This window comes from Coffea eugenioides, unplaced genomic scaffold (assembly GCF_003713205.1).
Source record: "Coffea eugenioides isolate CCC68of unplaced genomic scaffold, Ceug_1.0 ScVebR1_135;HRSCAF=560, whole genome shotgun sequence".
Taxonomy (NCBI): domain Eukaryota; kingdom Viridiplantae; phylum Streptophyta; class Magnoliopsida; order Gentianales; family Rubiaceae; genus Coffea; species Coffea eugenioides.
The window spans coordinates 51,934-73,293 of NW_020861756.1; the positions used below are offsets into that span (position 1 = coordinate 51,934).

General features: G+C 40.5%; 1 protein-coding gene across 1 annotated transcript; it reads right to left on the bottom strand.

Annotated features, from left to right (window-relative positions):
• Positions 1–3,978: 3,978 nt before the first annotated feature.
• Positions 3,979–4,662, bottom strand: LOC113755260. Its single transcript, XM_027299300.1, has one exon. The coding sequence runs from the start codon at positions 4,660–4,662 to the stop codon at positions 3,979–3,981; it is 684 nt and encodes a 227-aa protein (XP_027155101.1).
• Between the last annotated feature and the right edge of the window lie 16,698 nt (positions 4,663–21,360).

Here is a 21,360-nt window from a genome sequence, read left to right on the forward strand (position 1 = left end):
AAGACGAACAAGTACGTCACAAGGATGTCAAATCGAAAATATAAAAGTAACAACACAAGTTAAGGATACAGGTTGGCTCCAAAGCCAAGTCATGTGCCATGTGTGACCTCCTGTTGACACTCCGTCGACCATCGATAAGGGTCCGTAGAACTCCACCTGTACTCCCACCTAACACCTTATCACCCTCACTGGCCAGTCACCTCACGAAATGGCTCGAGCAAACGAAACGAAATTGAACTTGATTCACAAGCTCGGTTCACAAACTTGGTTCACAGAACCACAAACTTGGTGACCTTAAGACTAGGTTGGACTGGTTTTGACCAAGCCCCGGCCGGCTCGAATAGTCCGTCTAGGGCTTGAGATCGGGCCCCACAAAAGTCACCCCGAACTACAAGCTCAAGGGGTTCAACACCAAAATAATTCATATATACACATCTCATAAAGAAGCACAGGTTCAAATTAAGGTTTAGGTCGAGTGTGATCAAGTACACCCTCGCCTAAGTACCCTCTCATCCACACCAAAGAACATAAGCAAGTTATACACAAAAATGGCCTGAATACTTACACAAAACACAAAGATAGCACAAGGGCGAAAATCACTTCGCGTGTGATAGCTAGTAGGCCTCACCGGCTCTGTCTAGCTCGCCACCGTCTGTAATAGAAGGTTGCACCACATTATTACACAAACCACTACTAAAGTGCATAAATCAAGCAAAACGGCAAAACGGGCACATGCACGCGCGGAAACGGCAAACGAAAACGGAAACGGCCGGCAAACGGAAACGGGCAGATTTGGCACCTAGAACTGTTTTGATCAAATTTCAGGCTACGGTTATCAGATCGAAGTGCATGTGGTACTGTTGTGAAGGTAAGAAGAAGTGATACAACTTTCATGAAGACACCTCAAGTCAGATCTCAATGGAACTAGGACAAAAATGCACAAGACAGTCCCAGCCGTTTTAATTCAGGTTACCAAGCAGGCCCTGTTTGAATGACTATAACTCATGACTCAGCTATCAGAATCAAGAAATTCCAAAGGCGTTGGAAAGATCATTTATAAGGGTATAACTTTTGTGTTTTGACCAAAAGCTGAATCAGTACAGAGCATAGGGAAAAATGGGTCCAAAATTCCTGTCAGAACTGTCCGACTTCAAAGGCAGTTCTGATACCCGATCTTGTTTTGGGTATAACTTGAGCTACGGAACTCGGATTTGGACGCACTTTATAACGTTATGAAGCAGAAACAAAGATTTACAAGTCTTATGAAGACCTAAACACCCAGTTCCTTTGTTATCAATGTGAACTGAGCACGATCAGAAGCAAAATCAAGAAACGTAGCACAATTCAGAGTTTAGAACAGAAGCGAGGGTTTTGGCCATAACTCAGGCTACACAGATCCGTTTGACCTGAAATTTTGCAGGCGCAACAAGCACTTAAGAAGCTACAACTTTCATGTTTGGGCAAACCCTGAATCAGTAAGTAGTACAAAGAAAAACGTAGCCAAAGTGCAGATTCTGAGCTGCCTTGTTTTCCAGTTTAACCGGTTTCGCACGCCGCAACGCATGGTCCGTTTCTATGGTTCTCATGCAAGTTTTCTAACCAACTTCATACCAAATAATCATACATATATCAGCTTCTAAAAGGCCTATTAATGGTCCAAAATTTTCTCCCCAAATTACCATAAAATTTACCAAACACTAACCACAATCTAGATTCCAATTTCACTAGTTTTTCACTCACTTCAAAACCCTAACCAATCAAACCCTAACCTTCTAAATTCTAACTAAACCAAACTAATTTCCCCTTTACATTAGGGTTTCATAACCAAATCTAATTTTATTAAGAATTCACCATTCAAATGAATTAATCACTCCAAAAGTTCCATTATCAAGTCTAATCACTAACCAAATTAACTAAACAAAGCTTAAAACAAGAAGCCCTAAATTCCCTTGGCTTGACCGAAATTTAGACAGCCATAAATCCACAAAATAAACCATGAAATTCCTTCACAAGTATCTCATAAGCAACAATACATTAAAACAACTCCATGAAACATCATTTTAATCCATCAAAGATCATTCCTAACTTTACCAAGTTTTCAAGTGAGATTTTTACCTTCTAGTTGCAAGTTTCTTAAGTTGATCTTCCAAAACTCAAGCTCCAAGTTGTTCCTCCAAGATCCAAACTCGAGGTTGATGAAAAAAAGTGCAAGCAACAAAAGTTTTTCTCTCTCTTTTTCTTCCTCTCCCTCTCGACCCTCTCTCTCTCTTTTTCTTTTGCTAGTTTGTTATTTATTAGCTTGGTTTCTCTTGTATATTCTAGAGGTATGCTTAGTCATAAGCTTAGTCATCAACCCTAAGATATATTTCCCACTCACCCAATCACATAAAAGTTCCACAATTGCCTCTTAACCCCTACACTCCAACTTGTATTTTGTTCAACTCTTGCCCTTAAACATTTGAACTTCTTACATTTTACTCCATAGGATCTAAACTTAATCTAATCCAAACTAATTAATCTTACTTAGTTTCTCTACTAATCACCTCACTAACTTAATCATCCACATTTATGCATACCTTATTCTTCATGAAAACAATTAAATAACAACTTTCTTGTCATAGGCAAAATTAGGGTTTTAAACCCAACTTATGACTTCTATTAACTTATAATACTAAAAATTTTCTAGTTCAGGGTTTTCTAACTTTCTAATTCTTCCTAACCCATGTAAAATGCATCAAATCCGACATTTACTCATATGGAAACATATATCAACATGCATAAGATTAACTACCACACAAACTTATGATTAATACGAAAACTAGGGTTTTGCTCAAAACAAAAAATTTACACAGTTAGGGTTTTAATAACAACCTAATTTAGGGTTTTCCGAATATTTAGAACATAATCATATTTAAAAACCCTAAAACCGAATCATTCACATAATATCACAGTTAAGGACTAACCGAGGTCTCACAACCTCCCCCTCTTAAAAGAATTTCATCCTCGAAATTAATACCTTTGTTAGCGAACAGGGAGGGATACTTCTTTCGCATATCTTCCTCCATTTCCCAAGTGACTTCTTCCACATCGGGTTTTCACCATAAGATTTTCACCAAAGATATCTGTTTATTCCTTAATTCCTTTATGTAGTAATTTTCGAGCTCGAATCCTATAAATAAGAGTAGAAGAGACTAACTTTCCTCGTACATCTAATTGTAGTACGGGCTCACCCGGTATGTGAAAATCAACCTTCTTGGTATGACAATCTAATTGAGTATGGTATTTAGCCAACCAATCCATCCCTCAGATGATATCATACCCCTTAAGAGTTAATTCAATAAGATCCACCAATAATTTTTGCTCTCCTATCCATATCTCGTACCCCTTAAAGACCATATTAGTAATTAAACTCTTATTAGTACTGGGGGTTTTTATCTCTAGATCATATGGTAATTTTTTTAGCTTTAACATCTACATGAATCATAAACGCAGGGTTTACAAAAGAGTGCGTAGCTCCAGGTCTATTAAAACATTTGTGGTACGCCGAAAGAGAGAGAGCGTACCTTCAATGACTGCCGAAGGGTCAGTCACCTCCTGTTGACCCATCGCATAAACCCTGGCTGGAATTTTGGGCCGATTCTCAATTACGTTTGTTGGCTTGGAAGAGGTTCCTTTCGTTTGTGGGATAGGTCTTTCTTTTTGCATCTTAGGGCATTGGGCGATTAGATGTTTCGTACTACCACATTTAAAGCATTTCCGCACCGAGCTATTCTTCCAACAATTATCGTCGGTGTGATTGCTCCCACAAAAACCACAAGTGTGCCTAGTTCCGGTAGTTATTTCTCCACGCTGAGCACCTCTTTGGGGCCCTCGCCCTGCCTGTTCTCCTCTAAAATTACCCCGATTTGGGGTCCCTACAGGTCGTGGGCCACCTGTTCCTCGGCCCATCTTAGAGAGTGGCTCACTTCTCGAGCTCTGTCAGGCCGCAAGATTGCCTGAGTTAGGCTGCTTTCTTTTCCGGTCATGGAAGACTTTTACTTGTCCCCTAGCCGCTTCAAATCTTTGTGCCTTCTCTAGCGCCTGGCTAAATGTGTCTAGCTGTGCGGCCGCTAGTGCTTCCTGGATTTCCACATTTAAGCCTTGAACGAAGCGACGAATTTGCTTTTGCTCCGTTAGCACCAAGTCTGGAGTAAAGCGAGACAGTTTTGTAAACTGAGTTTCGTACTCCGCCACACTAGATGCCCCTTGGCGCAGGCGGATAAAGTCATCTTCCCATTTTTCTTGTACGATGGACGGCAAATATTTCTCATTAAATTTCCGTGTAAAGTTAACCCATGTCCAGGGGGTCTGTTCCCGCTCCCACTTGGCTTTAATCACATTCCACCAAGCTCGAGCAGCCCCCTCAAACTGAAAAACAGCAAAAGATATCTGCCGTTCCTCCGTATACCTGAGTGCGGCAAATATATCCATCATACGATCCATCCAACCTTCTGTTAAGTCAGGATTAGGTCCACCTATAAATTTTGGTGGTGCAAATTTTTGGAACCATTCTAGGGCACGGTCCACTCCCTCATGATTGCCTGAATTATGTCCAGGGTTTCCTGTACTATTCCCATGGTCCTGACCCTGTTGGTCAACCATGCGTTCTAACAGGTCAGCCATTTGCTGGATGGCGGTAGCTACCTGATCTGACTCATTTTCATTTTCTCCTTCAGGGCCTCGTCCTCGCCCTCTACCTCTACCTCGACCACCGACGTCCATTTTAGTTCAAAAGTCTATAAATTGCAACAAAATGTGCGCTTATTATTCAAAATGTGAACAAAATAAAGAATACCAACTAAAAATGCATATATACAAAAGTCACACAAAAGATAAACTCGAAAAGGTTGTACCTAAATATATACATGTATTGACACAAAAGATTATACACAAAGGTTATACATGTATTCACGAAGTCACACGAAAAGATATACAAGTTATCCGACATCCAGTCGGTACAAAACCCATTAAATACATGAGCATTCTGGCTCCAAAATCTAGTCAGTCAGCCAGCTAACAAAAGAGACTAACCATGCTAGTTATAACAAAAGTAATCCATCAAATAGTCAAAAGAAAGTCCAAACGGCGACCCTAAACGCCTCCCCTAGGGGCCCAATTCCCAACAGAGTCCAAAGTGTCAACCTCATCCATCGGCTCTGGACCGATAGCTCGTGGTGGTGCCTCTGCGGCCACATCTAATAGGACCTCACAGTCCAGTATAATTCCCCGGGCCAACTCCCTCAGCTGCCTTTTCGTGGCGAAGAGGTGCTGGTGTGTGTCATGGAGCTGACGATGAAAAGCGTCCGTTCGCTCCTCCTCATCTCTAAGGCCCTACTCCAACTCCCGAATACGCAAGGCCTGCTCGTAGGAAACCCCTCTGGCCTCCTCGAGCCATCGAAGCAAGCGATCGTTCGCCTTCCCCAGGCGACGTCGCTCGTCGTCCACTGCCAGGACGACCTCATCAGGGTAACCAAATGTGTGTCGGCACTCACATGGCTGATTCATTCGGCCAAAAGATGATTATAGAGTATACGGGCCCCCAGGCCTCCTCTGGTATTGGAGCACGCGCCGGCATAACACATGGTTCACCGGGCCCCCAACACTCGGAGATCTCGATCCTGGTCCAGATCCGCTAGGTTCCCCGGCCTCCGTACCTACAAAACATTATTTGGTCAATTCTTCAGCATTTCAGCTTAAAACATATCATTCAACTTACATAGAATCACATATTCCTAATGCCTATCACGTATGTCCCCATTGCCCAAGTCCTCTAACCTAGGCGCTAGGATACCACCTGTGATGCCCCCACTTCTCCCAAGGGCGAACCCGAGGGTATCGGCGGGATGCCTGCCTAACTCGCGCCAGGACTCAAAAACACAAAGCAATAAAAATTAGATAAACCAAAAGAGTACTATTCACAATATATACAACCCCAAAAGAGTTCTATTTACATCCTCAAAATGAGTTATCCAGACTACTACATTATCCTAGGCTAAAGCAAAAGTAGAAAGTAGACCCAAAATGGGGTCCTTATACAGATCACCAAAACAAGAAGAAACATCTTAGTTGTCCGGCTATCACAAACCAAGCCTAACTATTCTAGTGATAGTGCCAATAGTCCCTCGCGTCGGCCCCTATTAAGGAAAACAAAGGGAAAGGGGTAAGCTATATGTTAGTAAGTAAACAGGGGTAAAAATGTAAATTTCACATTAAGACGAACAATTACGTCACAAAGATGTCAAATCGAAAATATAAAAGTAACAACACAAGTTAAGGATACAGGTTGGCTCCAAAGCCACGTCATGTGCCATGTGTGACCTCCTGTCGACACTCCGTCGACCACCGATAAGGGTCCGTAGAACTCCACTTGTACTCCCACCTAACACCTTATCACCCTCACTGGCCAGTCACCTCACGAAATGGCTCGAGCAAACGAAACGAAATTGAACTTGATTCACAAGCTCGGTTCACAAACTTGGTTCACAGAACCACAAACTTGGTGACCTTAAGACTAGGTTGGACTGGCTTTGACCAAGCCCCGGCCGCTCGAATAGTCCGATCTAGGGGCCCCACAAAAGTCACCCGAACTACAAGCTCAAGGGGTTCAACACCAAAATACTTCATATATACACATCTCATAAAGAAGCACAAGTGCAAATTAGGGTTTAGGTCGAGTGTGATCAAGTACACCCTCGCCTAAGTACCCTCTCATCCACACCAAAGCACATAAGCAAGTTATACACAAAAACGGCTTGAATACTTACACAAAACACAAAGATAGCACAAGGGCGAAAATCACTTCGCGTGTGATAGCTAGTAGGCCCCACCGGCTCCGTCTAGCTCGCCACCGTCTGTGTCTGTAATAGAAGGTTGCACCACATTATTACACAAACCACTACTAAAGTGCATAAATCAAGCAAAATGGCAAAACGGGCACATGCACGCGCGGAAACGGCAAACGAAAACGGAAACGGCCGGCAAACGAAAACGGGCAGATTTGGCACCTAGAACTGTTTTGATCAAATTTCAGGCTACGGTTATCGGATCGAAGTGCATAGGTACCGTTACGAAGCTAAGAAGAAGGGCTACAACTTTCATGAAGACACCTCAAGCCAGATCTCAATGGAACTAGGACAAAAATGCACAAGACAGTCCCAGCCGTTTCAATTCAGGTTACCAAGCAGGCCCTGTTTGAACGACTATAACTCATGACTCAGAGATTGGAATCAAGAAATTCCAGAGGATTGGAAAGCTCATTTATAAGGCTATAACTTTTGTGTTTTGACCAAAAGCTGAATCAGTACAGAGCATAGGGAAAAATGGGTCCAAAATTCCTGTCAGAACTGTCCAACTTCAAAGGCAGTTCTGACACCCGATCTTGTTTTGGGTATAACTAGAGCTACGGAACTCGGATTTGGACAAACTTTATACCGTTTTGAAGCTGAAACAAATATTACAAGTCTTGAAGACCTCAACACCCAGTTCCTTCGTTATCAATGTGAACTGAGCACGGTCAGAAGCAAAATCAAGAAACGTAGCACAATTCAGAGTTTAGAACAGAAGCGAGGGTTTTGGCCATAACTCAGGCTACACAGATCCGTTTGACCTGAAATTTTGTAGGCACAACAATCACTTAAGAAGCTACAACTTTCATGTTTTGGGAAACCCGAATCAGTACGTAACACAAAGAAAAATGTAGCCAAATTTCAGATTCTGGGCTGCCTTTTTTCCAGTTTAACCGGTTTCGCACGCCGCAAACGCATGGTCCGTTTCTATGGTTCTCATGCAAGTTTTCTAACCAACTGTCGCGCCCCACTTTTTGAGATGTGTGAAAGTAGTGTGTGGGATATGTATGTGAACGTGTGTGAAAATGAAAATAAAAGGCCGTGGGATTGTAAAATGCGACGGTTTGGCCAAACAAAGTTTAAAAAGGGTTTTTGAATGAAAAATGGAGTCGCCACTTGGTATAGAGTTAGGGTGTACCAAGTCACCCAAAAAGTGATTTTTTGGAAATAAAAGTAAGCAAACCCTTTTTTACAGAACTTTTTGGTCTACATAACCAAAGAAAGGGATCGGGGGTCACATTTGATAAGGGAGAAGGCAAAGGCAAAGCCTAAGGTACTTCCTTACCCTAGCCAAAGCTAGTTGCGTGACTTAGCCCCTCTTTTCCTAATTTCTTCTACCCAAAGTATGTGTTGCATGTTGGATATGACTAATGGATATGAAAAAAATGCAATCCTAAATCTAAAATGTCTCTTATGAGGCTTTTTGGTCCCAATCACATGAATTGTGATGGCTAGTAAGGAAAGCCCTCATAGAGGTCACGAGTAATGCAAATGAAGACCCAAATATGAGTGCAAGTGTGAAAATGTAAGAGGAATGCAAAAATAAAATAAAATACAAATACAAATGTAAGTGCAAGTGTGCAAATGTAAGAAAAATGCAATGTGTGCAAATGTAAGAAAAGGGCATGTGTGCCAATTGAGGAAATAAAGGTGTTTGTGTGCAAGTGGAGGAAAATATGGTATAATAGTAGTAAATGCATATAAGTGCAATTGGGTGCAATTTTGTGAGGTAGAAAATAAATAAGTGATAGGGAAAGAAGAGATGTGTGTGAACATGGCATGTGGAGTGAGAAAAATATAAGTAGTGAGAAAATGTAGATAAAAATGAAAAAGTGATATGGTAAAATGGAGGTGCATGAACCTAGAGGAATGCATCAAGTCGGGTGCGGGAATGACTCCTAACTTTGTGATTTTAATTTTTCCTTTGATAGAGGGAATACAAGCGTGCTAAGGCTTAGAAAAGCCACACTCGTCTATATCCCATATTTAAGGGGTAACTCTCAAGCAAATGTACCCTATAACTAGCATGGAGATGCAAAAACCTAAAATGAAAGGGAAAGGATTGGAGGGGCATGCCAAATGCTAGAAAACTAAGAAAAATGCATGAAATGTAGTGAAACATGCAAGTATGTACTAATGAGAGGGGACGGCCTATTGGGTCTAGCATTGGACTAGCCCTTTTCTAAAATTCTCTCGCAAGCATTGGACTTGCGAGAGCTCGAGGGGAAAGACCATGACCAGCGTTGGACTAGCCACGGTGACGCCACACATTCATCATAAACCAAATAAATCATGTGAAGGCTAATAAAGCAAATAAACACATAAATCACATATTGCACATAACACATAAGCATGGTATCTAGATGCAAGACCCTAAGAAAGCAAGTAACACGTAGTACGTAGGCATGCAAATCACACTAATGAACCTATTACATTGGCTAACTAAAACAAATGGGGAAGGGGAAAAGTGAATAAAAATGCTCTCCAAGCCCTATCTATTACAAGCCAAGAGGTGTACACATACCCCATAAATAAATAAAAGAAGAGCGAATTGCGCGAAATGTCACTAAACTATTTCAAAGTGCCGGTTCTGGTCACTAAACTTTTTATTAGCGCGAAATGTCACTGAACTAGTAAATATGTACCGTTTTGGTCACTCCGTGTATTTGTGCCGTCAGGAGAGACGGAAATCAACTTTTTGAGGAGCAAATTCGTCTGCACAGCCTTAGTGGGAAGAGTTTCATCTGGTAAGTGAAAGGTTTAACTGTGGGGCTTTGGAATGTTGGTAAAATTTTTGGGAATGTGGACAATGACAGTGAAAAGTATCAAAATTGATCCATTCTTCTCACAGTAATCAGTGACAAGATTCAAAGAACCGGCAAAAGACGAAGATTAGCAGTGAAGAATCGGTCATCGATGACAGCGAAATGGGTGAAAAGGCAAAGGGATGAATTCATTGATCCGTACACATTATACGGTAAGAAATATTACAATCCGTACACATTTTGCTTGATTAATGGTGTTGTTTGTGTTTTGAGTATAAAGAAGTATTTAGTGAGAGTTTTTATTGGGTTTAGGGTTTGCTGAAGTGATCCAGTTGTTTAGAAAATGACATAAGAACGATTGACTTCGCTTTTTGTCGTATAAGTGGGTTGCAAAGGGTCCTACAAGAACCCTCTATCTTGTAATTTAATCATAAAAAATAAACTTTTCAAAATGCAGTTGTCTGATTCGGGTTAATTAACAAATGGGGGTTAAGTATTTTTATAAGAAGAACAGCATGTATGACAATAAAAAATGGTGATTAACAAGAATCATGTTGTTTGCCTTTGTCGTTGTTGTTGCAGTTCCTGATAGACCTGCATTTTCGATTAAACTCCACCACGGCGGTAAAATTGAGGGAGAGAAATACAAGAGTTATGTGGGTGGAGAGATTGATTATTTCGATCTTTGCCATGCTGATTTTATGTCGATTCATGAAATAAATAAAATGGTGGAAAAGTGTGGGCACAACGATACTATGTTATATTATTACATTGACCCTAGAGGGGATTTGAACCATGGACTGATGGAACTTCAAACGGATGAAGACATTATGCAATTCTGTGGTTGGGTTAATGAGTACAAGTTGATGGAAGTATACTGTCATCATTTAACAGTTGAGGAAATATATGAGTTGCAGAAGAAAAAGGAATTGGAACAGTTATCACAGACAAAGAGTTCAGTGGTAATAGAGGAGATCTTGGATGATGGTGAAATTCTTACACAACAGGCAGCAATACCTCATAGACAACGAAAAGGAGTCCAAGCTAGTAGATCAGTTGCAGCTTTAGAGTGGACACATGACCATGCTGGTGAAGATGAAGATGCATACCAAAATTCTTCTAGGAGATGTGAACAGGCCAACAACAATACACAGGAGTCCGAGCCACAAATGCATAGCCAAGTTGATAATGACCCAACTCCATCAAGTCAGAATAGGAGGGACAATGACAGTTCCAGGAATAGAAGAAACAGAGATAGGAGAAAATCTCGTACGTCGGAGGCCCTTTGTGGTGCTACAAAAAGAGTTAGAAAAGGAGGTGTAGCAAATGAAGGTGTATCAAATAATGGTGCTGCAACTGAAGGTGCATCAAATGGAGGGGCAGCAGGTCAAGGTGCATCAAATGGAGGTGCAGTAGGTGAAGGTGCAACAAATGAAGGTGCAGCAACTGAACCTGTAACAGAAACTGGGGCAGCAACTGAAGCTGAAGCATGTGAAAATAGAGAAGGTGCAGCAACTGAAGCTGAAACAGAAGCTGGTCCTGAAACTGAAGCTGAAGCATTTGAAAATAGAGCGGAACACAACCCACTATTGGATGATATTGTGGAAGGGGAATTAAATAGTGATCCAGATTCAGAAGATGAAGATGTTCCTGTGAGATACACTAGTTTCAATGCTAGCAGAGATGGAACAGATCCCCATTTTCATGTTGGGCAAAAATTTGGAACCAAAAAACAGTTCAGAGATGCTCTCAGAAATTATGCAATTATAAGTGGAAGACCTGTATATATGTATACAAGTGACAAAACAAGAATGAGAGCTAAATGTGCAGATCCGTGTAAGTGGTACATTTATGCTAGCCACGTTCCTGCTTTGGGTACTGAAGACTTTGTAGTTAAAACAATTTACGATGTCCACACCAATTGCAGCCATGCTTGGAGAAACAAAAACATGACATCCAATTGGGTAGCAGACAAGTTTGAAGAGTCTGTTAGATCCAACATGAACATGCCTGTTAGGCAATTGTTACAGAGTATAGATGAGCAATATAGTTGCGAGATCACAAGAAACAAAGGTTACAAAGCACTTGCAATGGCTAAGGCTGCTATCAAAGGGTCAGCATCTCAGCAGTATATTGATGTTGGGAGGTATGCAGCAGAACTACAAAAAACTCACCCTGACACCACCATAGACATCAAGTATTCACCAAGAGCTGATCCTGAAAGTAATCCCAGATTCATGAGATTTTACTGCTGTTTGGGACCAATGAAAAAGGGATTTAGAGAGGGATGTAGGCCCCTTATTGCTCTTGATGGCTGTCACACTAAGGGGGCATATCCAGGGCAGTTGTTGATTGCTATTGGGGCAGATCCAAATAGTGGCTGGTGGCCATTAGCTTGGGCAGTTGTTGAGAAGGAGGCTCGGGAACAATGGCTTTGGTTTTTGAGTTTACTGATTGGTGATCTAGAAATACCAGCAACTAGCAGTGAATACACTTTTATTTCAGACCAACAGAAGGTTAGGAGTACTGTTCTTTATCCTTATAGCATGTATTGTATAGGATAATTTTTGCAAGTGACTAAACTTAGAACTCTTTTATAGGGTCTTGATAGTGCACTGCTGGAGTTATTACCAGAAGCTGGCCATAGATATTGTGTACAACATATGTACAGAAATTTCAAGAAAAAGCACCCTGGTGAAGTGCTTAAAGAAAAATTCTGGAGCATTGCAGCAGCATCAACAGTGGAGTTCTATGAGGCAGCTTTGGAAGAGCTTAGAGCATATGACCAGCAAGCTCACGCGTGGGTCAAGAGAGCTGCACCACCTCATCACTGGTGTAAGGCTTTTTTTCCACTTCACGTGAAATCTGACATGCTGGTTAATAATTTATCAGAGACATTTAATTCTCATATATTAAATGCTAGAGAGTTGCCAGTGATTGGGATGGTTGAGTGGATTAGACAATTCATAATGGAAAGGATATCAAATAGGGTATATTGGATGAGAAAATGTAGTGGTCCTGTGGGACCAGCAATAAAGGCTTTGATTGAGGAGAGGGAAAAGTTTTCTAGAAAGTGGAAGCCAATATCAAATGGGAAGGGGGGATATCAGGTTAGGGGACCTAAGGGGGAACAATTTGCTGTGTACTTAAGAGACAGAACCTGTACATGCAGGTTGTGGCAAATTAGTGGGCTCCCCTGCTGCCATGCAATTTCTGCCATTTTAAAGATTGGTAGGAACCCAAATGACTATGCCGATCAGTGTTATAGTAGAGATCTATTCTTTCAAATATATGAGAATGTACTATATCCAATTAGTGGAAAGTCTCTATGGCCTCAGAGTGATATTCCCATATTAGATCCTCCACTTGCATGTGTCCAACCTGGTAGGCCCAAGAAAGCAAGAAGAAAAGGTAGTTCTGAAAATAGAAGTGGTGTTCATGTGGGAACGAATAATGTGCAAAAATTTAAAAAGCATGTGATCATGCACTGTAGAAGATGTGGTCAGGCAGGCCACAATGCTGCTACCTGCAAAAGTGTTCCAGAAAATAATGGAGGTGAAGGCTGCAGTCAACCTGCTCCAACTCCTAAACATGCTAGAAAGTCAAAGGGCACCAACAATGGCTCAAGCACAACACATGGAGCTAATTCTCAGGAGCCTGATTTTGCTCATGTGGAAGTTCAAGGATATTCTTCAAGTTGTGTCAATTCTCAGCCACATGGAGCTGAAGAGCAAACTACTTCCCATAATGACATTGGTTCACATGCTGAACGTAATGCACAAGCTGCCAGTAGTAGTACGAAAAAGCAGCAGATTAGAAAGACTAAGACACCTGTAGGTGCAAAAATTTATTTCTAATTTTATTTTTAATTTTACTATGGTAAATAGCTATTGTTAATATTTATTGTACTTGTGTACAGGTGAGGAGAGTTAGGCCTGTCAATGATACCGACCAGTCTACTACAGCGGCCAACAAACAGTCTCTCCATTCAAAGAGAAAGCTGTCTGAAATTGACAAGATAAGGATCAACACCAACTATGAGTACTTGGGCAAAGAGCCTCCATTCAAGATTGGTAGATGGGCTGGAACATCAAGGAGCAGTAGAAGTAGAAGTGGAAGATCAGATTAAAGGACTTGTTTGCATAGCTTTTGTTTGGATGTATTCTATGTCTAGGACAATTCCAGATTATTTATATGTGAAACATGGCTAACTTTGTTGGCAGTTGTTTGGAATGACAGTGACAATTATCTCTTTTGTAAAGCAGCTGTTTGGAATGATAGTGATAATTATCTCTTTTGTTGTATTTGGCTTTATGTTTTCTGCATTTGTGAGCTACTTTTCTTTTGCACCACCTATATGTTGGAACTAATACTTCAGTCTTTTATTCATAAATTACAATTTCAAACATCCATGGTGTAAACAACACCAACCAAAATGAGGTGTATATAAAAACACTACAACCTCAACAACAACGAGCTGTGTATTAAAACATTTGACAACACTGGTTTAGGATTTGAAGTACAACAATACTCTAGTAGCCATCAATTTGCAGCCTTCCAAACTTCTGTCCCTTGTTAGGCCCCCAAATCCACATTGATGCATTAACAATTGTCCAGGCTATAACAAAAAGAACAATGACCATTTTTTTCACATTCTTTCTTCCAAGCTTCTCCTTCAGATTTTTTACTTTATCCTCCATTTTCTCAGCTTTCTTTTGCAACTTGAGAATTTGTTGCCGCAAAGTTTCATTCTCGATTTCCACCCTATTTATTCTTCTTAAAAGACCGGGTATGACTTGTTTCGAACGCTCACACATTTCTTCATCATACCAATTCCAATAACCACAGCCATCAACCTACAAAAAAATTATCCAAATTCTTTTTAGCCGATAAATGTCTAAACAATTAAACATTAACCTAATTTAACGAATTTCCTATATCTTCACACACTTACCTTGCCATTAGCACATTCAACATATCTCCTTGCCGGGTTCCTATCAGTCCATGAAGTCTTCAAATTGGTTTTACTGCCACAAGAGCAGGTCGGAGTTGTTTCCTTGCCTTTTCCTCTCATGAAGCTTCAACACATTCCCAGCAAATTGCAAGTCGGAGTTCTTTTCTTAGGTATTCCTCCAATGAAGCTTCAACACATTCCCAGCAAATTGCAACTTCGTATATTGTCCCTCCTACTCCATATTTGCAGAAGAAATCTATTACAGGATAAGGGTTTGCACTTCCTAATTGAACTTACGAGTTGTCTGAAGCTTTAGAGTGATTTATGGTGGAGAGTTTCAAGGAAAAGACTGTGCAGACGAATTTGCCCCTCAAAAAGTTGATTTCCGTCTCTCCTGACGGCACAAATACACGGAGTGACCAAAACGGTACAGATTTACTAGTTCAGTGACATTTCGCGCTAATAAAAAAGTTTAGTGACCAGAACCGGCACTTTGAAATAGTTTAGTGACATTTCGCGCAATTCGCTCATAAAAGAATGATTTAATAAAAGCGAAAGTAAATGAAATAAATGAAAGGAATTAAGGAAAAGCAAGGAAAGCAAAGTAGACATGCAATTCTCACTTAGCACGTTGGATCACATAGGGTCAAATAAGGTCAAAATAAGGGATAGAGTGTACCTCCCTTGAATCGATGCCCTAACGAAGTGAAATTACTAATTTACCCTCCAAAACAATAAAATGGTCAGGGTACCAATTTAATTAGGAACGTTAAAGAAAATATGGAAAACACAAGCTCACTTGGTCATAAAGCTCTTAAAATCATGACTTAAGTGTAATTGAAACAAAGCATAGTAATTGATTGAAGCAAACAAGCAATGAAGTTGTAAAATTAAAACTACCAAGGACCAAATTGAGGAGATCATTCAATTGGTTGGGTCATAGTAGAACGAGGGGAGACTTGGGGGGTTAAAGTGCAATTTTTAAAAGCATTTACATGCATGCTACGTAGAAGCTTTCTGCAATTCCATTCCCAGACAATACAATCTCTGCAACTCCTTTCATTTAGCCAAGATGTACTCATACAAAAAAAAACAACCCAAACTAACTTAAACATCTGCTGAGACTTCAAACCAAATCCACAAAAATGAGAATTAATGATCCCAACCGTCATCTTACAATCAAGAACAAAATAAAAGACTCAACATTCCTAGCAAACATAGCTCCAGATTCTCGGATGAAGGTGAATTGACAACTGTTATTCAAAAGGCACAAATGCAAGGACAGTGGCAACCAAACAGAAAGTGGAATAACTAAGTGTTTCCAAGTTGCAGGCAACGTCTGTTGCTGCAACAAGCAAATGCCTTTAAATTACGGCAAGCAGAAACACGGCATCACCATCCCGTAGCTAACAACCCACATGAAAACTAAGGCAAGCGTGAACTTCAGCAAGCAAAAAGAAAGAAAGAAAGGAAAACAAGGTCCGTCCAGGTGCAAAGGTTCAAATTGTTCATGCATGCATACGAAGAAGATTTCTGCAATTGAGACTCTCAGCAATATAGTTTCTGCGCTTGCTACTCATTTGGCCAAATCCGCATTCATTCAAACAACCCAAACACAAAATGCAAAGACTTGAAACAAAGGTAGGGGAGAAATCAAACAGGCTTTTGAACTCAAAAAACAACAGACGTGATCTGGACAACATGCTGACTTTGAAGAACAAGAGTTTCTGCAACTAAACAACAAGAACGAAGCTTGCGACCCTTTGCTCCCAAGCTCACCGCAATTTTCCAGGTTTCAACTATGCAGGAAGACAGCCGTGACCCAATGAACTCAAATGGAAAACGCGAGCTTACCAACTAATTCCACAGGATTCGACCCAACACAAATCAAGCAAGCTGCAACTAAACAAGCAAACTGCAACACAAAAAGAAAACGCAGCAAGGTTTCTCTGCAACTTAAACAAGCAAGCTGCTGCGATTTTGTTTCACTTGGCCGAGACATATCTATGCAAAGCAACCCAAGAAAATTCCAACGAATTTGGTAATTCACAAGCCCAACTGGATATGAAAATGAAATGCAGCAAGGATGAAGGGACTTGCGGTGGTCATACACAGTATGTCAATGAAATACAAGAACAAAAAATAAACTTGGTCTGTGAAATGCACGGCAACGTAAGGAAATAGCAGCAACGAATCATCTCTCTCGACCTTTGGCTATCTCCTGGACTCACCTATGGTAGCAAACATTACCGAGGAGCCCAAACTACTTCCCCTAACAATCCCAGGTCACAACCCCAGCAAAACAGTGAAAGAAAAGGATCTATCAATTCTGCCGTAGCAAACAAGATGTTTGCTCCTGTGGCAGCAGGAAAGTTTTATGCGCAGGCCCCTTGTAGGAGTCCTAATAGACCAGACCATGATAAAGGATCCAAAAACAGGGGTATAGTATCATGTTCATCAGAAATCAGCAACAACAAATCGCAATCATGAATAAACAAACTAGAAAGCTGTAAATTCTCATACAACCATCACCAGATCTTGAAGATAAAGTGAAAGTTTTGCTAAAACCCAAAGACAAAGATGGATTACCTCTATCCCAGCAAGGGTTTTAGACGTGGAATAACCCCAGGAGAATCGTAGGAATGGTGAAAAACCTTTGACCCGCAACTTGAAGCTCTTCCTCAAACGCACGGTCGAAGCTTTCTTTTTGGTTCAGGTCTCCTTCCTCCTCTACAGCTTTCTCTCGGCTTTTCTTCTTAGTTTCCTCACCAGCCGTCGCCAACCCTCAGCTCTCTCTCTTGCTCTAGATTTTTCCGCCGTCACTCTGCTCTCTTTTTTTTCTCCCCCTTTTCAGCCGTCATCCCCTTTCTTTTATATAGCCTCAGAAAACTAAAACCCTCTCAGCAATGGTTGGATGAAGCCGACTGCCTTTTTGGGAAACCATCTGATGGTTCTTGATACTTCACCATTGGGATTTCCAGGCTAAGCCAGGTGGACTGTACTATGATCATCAGACGGGGCTAACCCAAGCCAAAACAGCCGAGAGATGCAGCTGTAAATTTCTTCTGCTGCGGCTGAAACCGAGCGTGGCTTCTTTTTTCTTTTTCTTTTCATTTTTTTTATATTTTTTTTTCAAGAAAACATTGAATTTAAATCAAACAACTAAAACATAATTTTTGAATGCTTTTTCTTTTTCCCGAGAAATTCTATGCTAAAGCTTAAAAATAAAATAAAAAAATAAAAAAACTAAAAAACTAAAAAGTGAATAAACCTAGCACGACAAATAAAATTAAAAAAAAAAGTAAATGAAATTACGCTGAAAATTTGGTGTCTACAGTTTGCCCCTCTTTGTCTGAGTTTTGGAAAAATTTGAGACAAAGAAGTAGACACCAAATACTTACCTGTGTTATTTGGCTGTGAACGACTCGAACGATGGGGACTGACCCCTTTTGATGAGATTAACTGGGAGGAGAAATTTATAATGGACTGATCTGAACACAAAATTTAAAACGGGACTGACCCGAACAAGAATTTAAAACGGGACCGGCCCGAACAGGAATTTAAAACGGGACTGACCCGAACAGGAATTTAAAACGGGACTGACCCGAACAGGAATTTAAATGGGATAGACCCGGACAGAAATGTAAATGGGATAGACCCCCGACAGAAATGGGATACCGAACAGGAATTTAAAACGGATTGACCGAACAAGAAATTTAAAACTGAAACCCACGGGATGGACCCCCCGGACAGAAATGTAAACAGGATAGACCCGGACAGAAATGTAAACGGGATGGACCCGAACAGGAATTTAAAACGGGATTGACCCGAACAGGAATTTAAAACGGGACTGACTCGAACAGGAATTTAAATGGGATAGATCCACGGGATAGACCCGGACAGAAATGTAAATGGGATAGACCCACGGGATAGACCCGGATAGAAATGTAAATGGGATAGACCCGGATAGAAATGTAAATGGGATAGACCCACGGGATAGACCCGGACAGAAATGTAAACGGGATAGACCCGGACAGAAATGTAAATGGGATGGACCCGAACAGGAATTTAAAACGGGATTGACTCGAACAAGAAATTTAAAACGGGACTGACCCGAACAGGTTTAAACTAAGAATTGAGTTTTTACCTAGGAGTAGTTCAAAATTTTTTTTGTACCAAGAGGGAGATTTGATCTCTGTGGCTGAAGCGATAGCTGATGTTGTTTCTTATGATCAAACTTTGCCAATAACATTATTACTTCGTCTTTGCTTACTGGGGAGCTGCTTCTGACATTGATTTTGGTGCGAAAAGGAGAGTGGTTGTTTTCGTTTGTAAATGCAACGTTCCTGCAAGAAAAGAAGAAATAATGGACTTGCCACCATCATTTGATCCGGTTTGCCTTGAGAATCGTGTAAACATGAGTCTTGTGACACTTTTGCCCCTGTTCTGCGGCGTCTAGCTTAGTCGAACTTGTAATTTTGAAACCTTTCAATTTCTGAGACTGATAAAGTACGTATTTACCACGTCACCAAATCTATGTAGCAGCTTTGTTGCACTTTACCCACTTTAATAGATGATTGAATCCCCTATCCTTTCACAAACCCTAGGGTTTATCATCCATTCGAATCCAATGGTGAAACAATGATGCATGAAAATTTGTCATATAAAATGCAAGATGATTTCCTATGTCAGGCAAAGGTGAGCATGCAAAAGAATGCAGACAATCACAAGCAGTCGAACGCAAATAATCGAGAGAAACCAAGAGGTTTATAAAGATACATTTTGCAAAAGAATATTTGTAAAGAAAAATACAAATTTGGCCAACGAATATCATATTCAAGACTTTGGATATATTTGCTTCGGAATTCGATACTGGCAGAAGTATGACAATCATGAGGGAAAGCCCAAATGAACCAGGTCACCAGCTGTTCCTTCTCGTGCTCGTCTTGTTGAGAAAACCTGCCTTGGCGCCCTTTCGGGTTTTCACCAAGGTTGCCCCCACCCTTTTTGTTTTTGTTTTGTCTTTTTTCTTTCTTCTCTTTTCTTTTTTTCTTTTTTCCTTTTTCTTTTCTTTTTCGAGGCGCCCTTACGGGTTTTCACCTAAAGAACAATGGAATATCTCGACCATGATCGACTCAGAAATATGAGTTAAAGATTTCGGGCATCAGTAAAATGTACTTCCCTTGTAAGATTAGGCGAAGGCATTATGGACATCACTTGCCAGTTGATTAGCAAATTTCCTGATAGAAATACAACAAGTGACGAAAGCCAGGACTTTGGGCTTTGTAATGAGGTCAGGTGGGGTGTTTTTCAAGAAAAGTTGAGGCTTGAAAGCAAATTTTGATGCGAGGTGTGAAATAACTTGAGATTGCACTATTTTGAAATCGTTTCCGATTTTGAACGAAACCGAGGAAAATTTGCCCCAGTTTGATCGGATTTTCTCTCTTTGCATTTTCTTCATTGCATTTTCCTCACCTTTGCATTTTTCTTTAAAACTAAATTTGCCCCAGTGTGGGGTTTTCTGCCTTCTTTTTCTTTTCCCTTTTGATCATCTCTTTTTTCAAAATAAATTTGCCCCAGTGTGGGGTTTTCTTTCTCTCTTTTTCTTTTGATCATCTCTTCTCAAAATAAATTTGCCCCAGTGTGGGGTTTGCAATTCTCAGGGGCTGCCAAACGAAAATTATTGTTCTGATAGCTCAAAGGGGATGACGAGGGATGAGATGTTTTGATTGGAAAGGAAGATGTCCTGACTTTTGTTTCGCCCCTTGCAAGATTTCCAAAAGGAATTTGCATAATCAAAAGTAAAACTTCTTACACATGTCTGAGTTGATAGGTTGAGGGAATGTCTGTCCATTCATCTCTTCAAGGATAAGTGCTCCACTCGGTAGCACCTTTTTGAATGACAAATGGCCTTACCAGTTTAGACCAAATTCGTCTTTGACTCCATCTTGCATTGGCAAAACTCGCTTTAACTCTTTGTCCTCCTTCTCTAAAGGACCGGTGGCGGATCTTTTTGTTATGAACACAGGCCATGCGTTTTGGTAACATTGGCCATGGCACATGGCATTCAGCTGCTTTTCATCAATCAAAATCAATCGTCGGTGACGCTGCTTTAACCAATCAGCTTCGAACTTGGCAAGGAAGGGATTTTCTCAATGAAGGGATTTCTCAATGTATGAGTTTCTCAATGAAGGCTTTTTTTTTTCAAGGAAGGGATTTTCAACGCAGGGATTTTTCAATGAAGGGATTTCTCAATGTAGGGTTTTCTTCATGAAGGGGTTTTTCAATGTATGAGTTTCTCAATGAAGGCTTTTTCCAAGGAAGGGATTTTCAACGCAGGGATTTTTCAATGAAGGGATTTTTCAATGTGCGGCTTCATCGAATTCCAGAACAGTGATATTCAAAGGGTCAAATAATTTTATTTTTGGCCATCTGAAGGAATTAACGAATGTGGGATAGTAAGCAAACAAACATACAACAAACAAATGAACAAGCAATATGACAAACGAATAAACAAAACAACATGACAAGAACCACTTGTGCATTTTCATAAAACCTTTGATTGAAAGCGAAAACAAAAAGGAAGCAAGCGGAAACAATATTTACATATGCAAATTTTAGTCAAAGGTAAAGATGCTTTCATTAGCTATTTACAGATGCAGAAGTATTTTCATGAATTCGCATGAATGACAAACCCCTTTAGGTTTACGAAACTCCTTCTGAATGCCAGAAACTCGGCTGTTCAATTGGAAATTGA